The sequence below is a fragment of the Alnus glutinosa genome, chromosome 9 (assembly GCF_958979055.1).
Source record: "Alnus glutinosa chromosome 9, dhAlnGlut1.1, whole genome shotgun sequence".
Lineage (NCBI taxonomy): Eukaryota > Viridiplantae > Streptophyta > Magnoliopsida > Fagales > Betulaceae > Alnus > Alnus glutinosa.
In genome coordinates, this window is record NC_084894.1 from 19,002,158 (window position 1) to 19,013,418 (window position 11,261).

The 11,261-nt window shown below is 34.3% G+C and overlaps 1 protein-coding gene across 1 annotated transcript; it reads right to left on the reverse strand.

Moving 5' to 3' along the window:
• Positions 1–1,346: 1,346 nt before the first annotated feature.
• LOC133878182 (isovaleryl-CoA dehydrogenase, mitochondrial) lies at positions 1,347–9,767 on the reverse strand. The gene is made up of 15 exons (XM_062316694.1): positions 9,510–9,767; positions 8,888–8,971; positions 8,750–8,807; positions 7,486–7,610; positions 7,351–7,395; positions 6,336–6,384; positions 6,118–6,227; positions 4,959–5,035; positions 4,496–4,546; positions 4,334–4,398; positions 3,810–3,964; positions 3,666–3,706; positions 3,529–3,583; positions 2,083–2,139; positions 1,347–1,628 (listed from the first exon to the last, which is right to left on the reverse strand). Exons 1-15 carry the CDS (start codon positions 9,621–9,623, stop codon positions 1,482–1,484), a joined length of 1,233 nt encoding a protein of 410 aa, XP_062172678.1. The 5' UTR covers positions 9,624–9,767; the 3' UTR covers positions 1,347–1,481.
• Between the last annotated feature and the right edge of the window lie 1,494 nt (positions 9,768–11,261).

The following is an 11,261-nucleotide window of genomic DNA, read 5'->3' on the forward strand; positions in this document are numbered from 1 at the left end:
TTAGTGCGTCTTACCAAACCACCTTAATTAGTAACCACTTTTCTTGATTTTTGTACCAAAAATATATAAGGCCGCGTCATTCATTTGATGCATTCCCTTTAACTTTTGTTTACCATCACTTAAGAAGTTCAAGGCTCTTTGTTGGGTTGCCTACCCCTATGTTTTTTATTTGTTGTAATTTCTTTGTTGATATAAAAAAAAAAAAAAAAAAAGGTTAAAAACACTATAAAAAACATTAACAAACAAAACCTCATAGGGCCACGTATCTCCATGTGCAAACTCCAAAGGCTAGCTTCTCTCTCCAAGAAGTTTTTTTCTTCAGAAAAGTTTTCCTATAGTATTCCCCAATAACGTAAGCTTCGCATACTTTGCGATAATTTATTAATAGTGACATATGTCGTTTTTTTATTGGTATTGGCATAATATCTGTCAAATGTTTAACGAAATTTGACTATGTGGACTAAATTATCTTTTTGTTTATCACAAGAACCTCTTAATTCACTTTGATACGATATGAAGCAATTTATAAATTAACAATTACCCCTTTATTTATTTTTTATTTTTTCATAGTAATAGTAGGGGGTAATTCCCCCCCTTCTCCACACCCCCTCTTCCTAAGCGGCGTTTCCCTTGAGGATTTCCTCAACCCTTCACCTATCGTGATCTTTGCCTAGCATTTTGTGACTTCTTCTCACATGGTCTCTTCTCTCATCTTCCCCTCCCTCGGAGCTCATTTCCCCCTCTTCCCCCAACTCTTTTATTTTTTCATGCTCTCTTCCTTCTGTTTGTCTCCCTTTGCTCCCCCTTCACCTTTTTTAATCCCCCTGTTTCCTATCCTCTCAATCTTGAGTTGTTCTTCTGCATTATCCTTCTTGCTTCTCACCTCCCCCCCTTTTTTCTCTTCTCCCTTCCTCCCATACGCATAATTTTGAAGCTGACTTGAAGAAGTTAGCCACACAAATTGAAGCTTTAGGTTAGGATGAAATCTAAATACTTCTGAGAGTGGATTTCAAAGAAAAGCAACTTGTCCTAGAAACAGAAGAGGCTTCTTCGGCATCTAACCTCTCTTTGGTTAGGAAAATTGTCTCTTCTAAGGCCATCAATAGACCAGCCGCTAGATCTGCCATCAGCCACATTTGGAGTTTTGCAACCATTTGCTGTTCACTTTCCTTAAAGGGTGTAATAGAAAAAAGGCATTTGAAGTTTGGTCATTGGAATGTAAAGGGCCATCTCCTCTTCAAAGAGTGGCCACCGGGAGCCTCCAGAATCCATGAGAAATATTCATCTTATATTCATCAATAAATCATCAAATATTCATCTTTATGAGATATTTTCTTTTCTTGGAATTTTTTTTTTTTTTTTTTTTTTTAAAGATTTTACTGTAAAGAAAACGTGTGCAGCAGGGAACCGCTTATGGGAGTGTCATGGAAGGTGGGGGATGCTGCAGCCCAGCAAGTCAAAGAAAATGCACAGCTTCTCTCCTACTGCTCCTTAAAAAGCTCACGACCTATAATAATTCTTCTGATCTCACTAGTCCCTGCCCCAATTTCATATAGTTTGGCATCTCGAAGCAGACGACCGGTTGCATATTCATTCACATATCCATTACCACCTAAACATTGTATAGCCTGCAATATTGAAGACAAACAAGAAAAAGGCACGGTCCACAAATTATTTTTCAGCAATAATACTTGAATGGGTATAGTCTAATGAACAATAATCCTGCTATAATGTATGAAAGACGAGCAGTTCTGATGGAGTGTACATATTTCTTAGCATAAAACCATTTGAACACGAATTCCTAAATCTGAAGTTACAGGCTTCAGCTAGGGCATTCAAGCAATATGGCCTACAGAGAGCATAAAGGTTTTACAGGCTAACTAAAGATGTTCGAAATTGAGTTTATTTTAGTAAAGATCCTTTCTCATGTTAGCATAGACAAGTTCTTTTCTTTTTTCCTGGGGCGGGGGTTTAAAAATCCAAGCAATAAGGTTTCAGATATGCATCAAATGACCAAATTCAACCATTATATAAGCATAACAAGGAATGGATACAGGTAGAAGCACTGCAGCGAATTTTCACCTGCAAAGCAACTTGGGTGGCTCTTTCAGCTGCACAAAGTATAACTCCAGCACAATCCTGAAAATTCATATTTAAGTTAGCTTACATTTCAGTGTAAGCATCCTATGCCACTATATGAGAGTATTATAATTTTTCTCTTCCATTAATTAACACTCTAAATTACGAGAATAAATAAGTAAATAAATAACTGCTGCATAGGGCAGAGCCGCAGAAACCAGAAAGCATTGCCAAAACAATTAATGGAAGCAATAGAAAACAGCAAAGCAGAAATTATGATAAATGAAATTGGGGCCACATAGGGAAAAATGGAAAAAAGGGAGGGGGTTGACACAACATTTCATGGACCCAAGCTCATTAAGTTAAAACAAAATTGGTATTAGGCAGATAACAATGAACCAACTTTTGCAGCATTTCTTGACATTTGATCAAACTGCATTTACAATTAACATATGAATGATAGATGTCTTTTTGTTGATATGTTATTTATTTTTTTTCTTTTAATAAGAATATAATCTCATTAGAAAAGCACATAAGGGCACAATCCTAGTACACAGGAAGTATACAAGAGAATCCCGTAAGTAGAAAAAGAACAAAGGTTCAAAAAGTTGAAAAAAAAAAGAAGAAGAAGAAGAAGAAGAAGAAATTACAGAGAATGTTGGAGAACCAATTATCCCCAAAGCTCATAGAAAGTGGGCTATCGATTTATATAGAAGGTACATAGTAATAACTGAAAATAACCGCAGATCCACCCAGTGACCTTGAAATGAATGCAGGCTTGTGGATAAAAAAAAAATAATAATAAAATAAAAAAAAAAAAAAACTAAAAAAAAAATTAAAAAATTAAAAATTTAAAAAAAAAAAAAAAAAAAAAAAAAAAAAGGAACATAAGCATTACCCAAACAAGGGTTGACCTCAAAGGAAAACAGGCGCTGATATGATTTTGGAGAACAGATTATGCAAAAAGATTAAGCTATAAAAAAAAGGCCAAGAATGTATATCACGCTCACAAACTTCAGCATTCACATAGATATAACTCATATAAGGAAGAATATTAGTAATCATATGGTAAAACAAAGAACACAAAGAGTAGCCAGTATTGCAGTCAAAACTAGTCTGTCTTCCTTATGTCACACCATGTATACCCCATAGACAAAAACTTTAAAAAAAAAAAAAAAAAAGAAGCAAAAGAAGTTGGACAATTTTTATAGCCCTGATGTTTGGCGAGGATGTCAGAAACTCCATTCGCCACCAGATTCACCAGAAATTATCTTCATTAAGAACTTAAGTTTACAAAATGAATTGAAAATGACAAGACAGGAAAATATTGAATAGAATTCAAATATTAATAAACACACTAAAATCTAAAGAATAATACTCCGAACAAAAAAAGAAAAAATAAAGGTAACCCAAAAAAACTAAGAAAAGAAAATTAAGATTCAAGGGCACCTTAGGGTTAGTTTTTCCATTGTCACAGTCCCTTGCAACAGAATACACGTAGGACCTGAAAAAAAAAAATTATAACTTACCATGTGAAAATTAATTGACTATAAAGAACAGCACATCATTAAATCAGAATCCCATACCTTGAGGACTGTAAAGAAGTATACATGTCGGCAATTTTACCCTGTAATTGCAGGTCAATAATCAGCACAAGGGCTAAAGATACATGCACATATATCAACTATACAACATCTAAATGAACAGCAGTGTCAATAATAATCACAGACCTGTATAAACTGAAATTCTCCAATTGGACGGCCAAACTGCTCTCGTTGTCGAACATAAGGAAGAACAACATCAAGACATGCCTGCATAATACCAAGAGGCCCGGATGCCAATACAAGCCGCTCCAAATCTAACCCTGACATCATGACATAGACTCCTGAAATCAAAGACAACCATCACATTAGAATATTATGTTAGGGCAAGGACTTGGGTAAAGTAAAAAATATTAGTGTGTCATCATAAATTGCTTTAACGGGAATCAGAAACATTGCAGTCGAGCTATTACAGTGACGCAATTATGAGTCTAACGGCAACTATGTTTGCTTAAGACAATAATTTGTGACACCCACAACTTTAATTCGTAGTTCAGAATCAAATTAACCAAAATTATGAATAATCAGGTTCCCAAAATTACAAGAATAATCAGGTTTAATCATGCAGCACGTTGTAGTTCATGTTAGATACCCAACATCACTGAAGTGGTTTCCTTCCAATAACATAATTATGAGATTACAGAATTCAAGACCTTTTCCTTCCTGTCCAAGAACATTTTCTTCTGGAACAAAGCAATTTTCAAAGACAAGCTCACATCTGCTCAGATCAATGCCATTATTAGTAGAAGAAAGGGAACAGGAGCCAACATAGGATTTTAACATAGATAATTTCACTTAGAACAATGGAGACGTACGTATCACTTCCTCGCATCCCAAGTTTGTCTAATTTCTGGGCAGTAATGAATCTGCAGTCACCAATAAAAAAATAAAACAACATTTATTAAAGAAACAAGGATTCAAGACGTTCCTTTTTCAAACTCCAACAGTTAAAAAAAAAAATACAGATTGTTACTGTATTTGCTTTTAATCATTTCAAGTAATCTTCATTTTATCCTTTTCGGAAAACATTGTAGTATCATTTTGACATTGATGAAAGGAAATCATCCCACCTTGGTGGTCCAACAGTTTAAGCACCATCAAAAGCACTAGTTCTGGCTCACACTAATGCTATTTGAAAAGCCCTATTTGCAAAGCCCACTCTTGGACTAACTGTAGCCTAAAATGAGATAATTGCTCTAGTATATTTCCAAATGAAATTCAATAAAATGTTGGACTTGCACATTTGAAAAGAGAACCACTCAGCTTCAGTGCAAGTACCCAGGCATTCCCTTTTCAATGATGAATGCTGTGATTCCTTTCGAGCCTGCTGTGATGTCCGTTTTTGCATAAACAACCTGGCCAAATTCTACAAATCAGTAGCAACAAATTTGTATGTATAGGAAAAATAGTACAGCCAAGAAAGCCGAATTGATCATTGGATAAACTATTAAATTCTTTTGTTATCAACAATTTTATATGACTTTGCAACATGGCAAAACAAAATTCTTTTAAGGATCCCTTAATTTCAAGAAAAATTGCAGTTAGAACCTAGATGATGTATTATCATCTTACCACACAAGCTGATAGATCATTTGCTTGCATGCAGAAGAATATGGCTCAGAAGCAAACATAAATGGTCAACTCTCAAAGACATAAAAAAAATTCGAGGCATTATTTTTTCTTTATCATGAAAGGGTGTCTTCATATGTTAAAATATCTATTTTCAATCTTGTCATTCCCACTGAAAGAACAAGCTTTTTGTCCTCGCTATCAATCAATTAGCGAAGAGGATGGCAAGAATAGTATCTTGTCAACTGGAACCAATGGAAAAAAAAAGAAAGAAAAGAAGTTCATATTCATTATTATAAAGCTCATACATGTATGCTAAAGAAGCCACTTCAGAAAATAGTGAGTTCTGAGGACTGAAACATAACCTCGCATGATGGTGAGCCTAACCTGAATATTACTAAAGAGAAACTAATCCCAATACTACAGCGCGTATACCATAGAGCAAAAGGTTGCATCTTATTAGTGCCAACCATCAACTTGTATGCCACTTACTCGCATCCCTCCATATGTGCTGTAGTTCAATCGTGAGATGATAGAGAGTTGACCACTACGCGTAGAAAGTAATGGCTCTTTTATGATAGTATCATGAAACGAGATCTTGTATTTATTCAAATGTGTTAGCCTACTCGCCACGGTGAACTATAGAAAAAATGAGACCCTCCCACATTCATGCAAAAAGAAGATATATAGGTTTGAAGAACACACTATATGTCGGCTGACATATATCTCATGCATATAAACTGAAATCTTCCATCTTGCCTACATATAATGAATGGTTTTGCCACTCTAAATGAGTATACAATGAGCTAATTACATATGACAATAAGAGCCATGCATAACCAGAGGAAAAAAAATTCAATAAGAATACCAATGTCTGAGCAGCTGGGCCATTGGTGCACCACATCTTGTTCCCATTTATAATATAACCCCCATCTACACGATCAGCCTTGCATTTCATGCTAACAACATCAGATCCAGCTGAAGACAACACAGAAAAATCAGCAAAACGACATAAAGTAAAGCTAGATGGTTCTCAACAACATCTATAAATAAGACAAAAACAGAGTAGTTTTTTGCATAAGTTACCATTGGGTTCACTCATTGCAAGAGCTCCTACATGCTCCCCACTGATAAGCTTCACGAAAAGAGATTCACTTGGTTAGCCGAAAAGAAGTGAGTGACACTAGACAGAATTGATCTGAATATAGGAAGTTGAAAATATGAGTCAATGACACTAAAGAGAATCGATCTGAATTCAGGAAGTTGAAGATATGGAGGAGGGAAGTGGTATCATGCATTAGAATTTAGAAGAGCTAGCAAATTTCAATTCAATTTACCAAGAGGTTTTTCCTATTTTCTTATTTATCAAAATTTAACTCAATCAGATTACCAAGATTAAAGACCATATTATGGGTAATGAAAAAAGCATATAAAGTTTTTCCCATGAACCAATATTGATATTGATAAATCAGTGGAGATCAAATCATTTAGCTCATTGTAGTATTCAACTATCTCTTTCACTGGACTCATCAAAAACTTGTTTTTCGATGAGCCATTCTTGAGGGAGTGGTCTACCTTTTTTTCTCCTCTTGTTCTTCTCATAGTTTGGCCATTCTAATATCTTCCTCGAAAAAAAAAATACAAAATACAAAATACAAAATACAAAAAAAAACTTATTTAAACATTTATCACAATTCATGTCAAAAGACTGGTCTTGCAAGACATCAAATGATATAAGAGCATGCTTCATATTGGCCCACAACGAGTCTCAAGGCAAAAACCATGCTAAGTTTGGTATCTACTGTAAACTGCTATGCCATAGATCTTTTTATGCTTTACTTGCTGAGGTAGTTGAATAGATTGAGTATACAAGAACCTTAAAAGTAATAGTAATAACAGAAGCAGAAAAGATAATGTGCATTTTGATCAATATGATTCATTTTATGTAGCATTGTTATCTTTCATAAGCATATATGTTGTCCAGAAGGCATTAGTACAACAAATCAAATTGGAGTCCACCGCTATTTGTCATCTGAAATAAAGCATGGCTGTAAATATTATATATGGAAATAAATAACTTTGAAATGGATCACTATAGAACCTTTGGCAAGTATTTCTGTTTCTGAGCAGGGTTTCCATTCCTCACCTACAAACAGGAAGGAAAAGTTGGGGATTAGAAATGGTTAAGTGACAGTCTGAATGTTATTACAAAGTGAACATTGGTTCTCTTGATTACCAACTGATTAATGCACAGGTTAGAATGGGCACCATAGGAGAGACCAACAGACCCAGAAGCACGACTTATTTCTTCCATCGCTATACAGTGATACAAGTAACCAAGTCCAAGTCCTCCATATTCCTCTACAAGAGAACCAAGAGTTAAGTACTGAAAAGTAAGTGTAACAGAACATGATTAAAATGCATAAGCTATGATTCAAGAATGCACTAAATTGCTGAACCAATGCTACATAGTGGACTAGACTCGTGAATGCTTCTTAATGACGGAAATTGAAACACTTGGTTCAATTAACTTAATGAAGAAAACATATTTTGGAAATATAAAAGTAGTAAACATAAATTGACAGCAAAACTATAACATTGTAAAACATATTCATGCCAAGGAGGGAGAGCTGGAAGAATTTGCTTGATTTTTATCCATTTGGAAACCATATACTTTCTGATGTACTTTTCCATGGACATGAATCCAAAAGAAATCATTCTTAGTGAGTAAAATCTATAACTTCAAATCGAAAGCTCATAACCAACTCCAGAGGAAGTTCTTGAAAACAATTATCCTACATATGTTCCCTGTGAGAGTGTGCACAAGAGATCAATATGTAGCCCGGAGCACTAATTGCAGCTCAAACAAGGATCTCAGGTGCATCATCTAATTCCGATTGAATGTTGTGACAGCCGGTGGAAAATGATAACTGCCAAAGTTGAACTAACCCATCCCAAAAAGTCATGCCGAAAGAAACTTTCAAAACATATGCCATAATAATGCAGAATCAATCCAGAACCAATGACGTCTCAACTCTCTCATTTCAGTGAATTAGAGAACATCAAAACAAACTAAGAATGGAAAAGGCAAAGTATTTAATTCTGAATTAATTGCGCAATGTTCGCATATATCGTCAAGAGTTTCCCCAACAGAAAAGTTTCGAAACTAGAAAATCAAATTTGGCCATCAAATTTATCCCTTGATAACTGATGCTGTGTTATTCGTACAATCTTTCCATGATGCAATCAAAGTAATCCTATTATAATTAACCAGTTTCTTTGAGGAACTGCTAGTATAGTTCTGTCAATTTCTGGTAAAATCCATAATCAAACACAATAGAAAAAGAGGGGGAAAAAAGGTGGCAGATGAATGGAAATTGGCGGAAATCTTCCAACAAGACGACATACCACAAACTACTACAGCAAAAGGTAGCAAAAACGCTTCTATTAATAGAAGATGGTGCTTTAATCAAAATTCTTGGATACAATGAAAACTCTACCTGGTGCTGTAATTCCATGGAGATTGAATTCGCCCATGAGTTTCCATAAGTTAACCTCCTGAAATAAGAAAACGAAATACATTCAGATTTCAACCACACAAGAAATTAAAACACGACAAAAGTTTGACTTATACAGACCTTTGGGAAATAATTTGTTTGGTCTATTTTTGACGCATGAGGGGCAATGTTTTGTTGCGCAAATTGAGAAACACTTTCTTTGAACTACATTCATTGCATAGAAATACGTCAAAATGCCATAGACATTAAGGAAATTTACTTACTAAAGAAGAAAAGAAGACAAATATGCTCATTGAACAAGGCTCTTCTAATAAAATAACAAAAAAAAAAAAGTATTCTCCAGTCAGATCAAGCTCTTCAACAGCTTCTTGCATTTCAGACAGAAAGCTCCTAAATATCCAGAAATTACATGTGCCCCCTATTTTTACAGTTTCATTTGAAAGAAAGTTTGAAGAGCTCACAGAAAACAAAAATGGGTCCCTGTTTTCTTTCTTATATGATACAAAGTCTCTTTCCAGTTTTTCAATATTTCTACCAAAAAAATTTTAAAAATTTCAAATTCAGAACATTAGCGTCTGCATATCTACGCCAAATCTCAAATATATTAGAAACGAAATTGAAAAATACAATACAGAAAATGGAATTCTTATTCACCAGGATTTCAACAACCAATCCAGTCCGTTTATGAACTCTTATACTGTTATACATACATATATATATATATAGAGAGAGAGAGAGAGACCTGTATCTGAGTATCATCGAAGAGTAGAGCGGTAGAAAAGGAAGCACACTGTCGCTTCCCTCTGAAAATTGCGGCACATGCAGACCTCGCTGCAAATAGTCTTTGCATAGTCATCACTCTATGATTTTCGTTTCAGTCAAACACAGGATTTTTTTAGATGAGGAAGAAGCCGATGATCAAGCTGATAAAGATATGGAACAGAAAGGATATTCGTACAAAGCTTCCCCACCCTCACCCAATTAAACCTGGCCCACAAAGCTAGAAAAAGACCCGATAATAAGGCATGGGAATTAAAACGGTTATATATCGAGCATTTTGTGAAGTCCTAGCCCGTCGTATTAAGTTTATGATTTACCGCATTGGGGTAATTAGACTTTCTAAAAAATTTATGAACTTGTTCGTGTTTTATCATGTTGTTATTGCTTAATACGTTTTTATATAGTTGTTATGAGCATCGGTTAAGTTAATATGTGAAATGAATAGACGTTTTGAGTCATTTATGGTCTGTTTGGATATTGAATTTTTAAAATCAAAATTGAATTCTTATTCTCTTTACGAATTTCTAGGCAAATAGAGTTTAGAGTGTTTTTTGAAATTGTGTTTGAGTGTTGAATTTTTGAGATTGAAAAGTATTATTTTTTAATGATAGGAAATGATTAAAAATGATTTGAGATATGAAAAGTTGTGTGTAATGATTGATGTTATGAAAAGTAACGTGGAAATATGATTGAAATAAATATAATAATTAAAAAATGACTATTAAAAGGAAAATTTCATATTTAATTAAAATTAATTATAAAATTCCTTTTGATTCCCTATCCATTTCTTGGTTTCCCATTTTGCCCCTAATCATTTTGTATTCCCTGTTGGTCTAGGGGATCGATGCTCTATGGATTTATGCCCAAAACTATTTTTGGTTTTAATTTTAAGTACATTGCTTTTTTCAATCTAAAAAAAATACCACACTTTTCGTTTAAAAGAAATTAATTTACTTTTTAAAATCCAATAAGCATACCTCTTTTTCTTCTATTTTTACTATAAATTAATTTTATTAAAATATCATTTAAAAACCAAAATTAATGTCATTTAACTTAAATTAATTTGGGGAAGATAAATCTAAGACAAATGTACACATATAATATGTAAAATAAAGAAAGAAAAAAAAACATACATAAATCTATGGACAAAAAAAAAAAAAAAACCATGCAGGTCAATTCCGAACAAAGCTTGGCAGCCAGTCAAATGCATAGCTCCATTACAGTTCACGAACGGTACTGAAAATAAAACAGTTCAAGTAGCAATATCTAGAAATATCTGACATATATTATACAATAAACTGAGTCCGATAGAAGCAACAGAGATGCATAATAAACAATGGTTTCACATACCACCCGACGCGCTACCCTGAGCACGTAAACCCATAGCGTCGTCATCATGTACCGCTTCTGGCAAATTTTGCATCAACTCATCTTCCCAATAAAAACCTCCGGGATGATTCTACAATAACAAATTAAAACAGAATGAGACTGCGATTGTTAAATACAACAAATGTGTCAAGAATCAAAAGACATAAAAATAAGGCTTCAATTTGAGACCTGTGATTGCTTATGAGTTCATAGCTTGCCTAGGGGACACTTGTAAAAGCGTCTCATATAGTTTCTTTCTGTTCTTGAAATGAGGAGTGTCATGGGTCCAGCACCACATGTACAATTCACCTTGACGCTCATATCTACTTGGTAATGCAGCATAAAA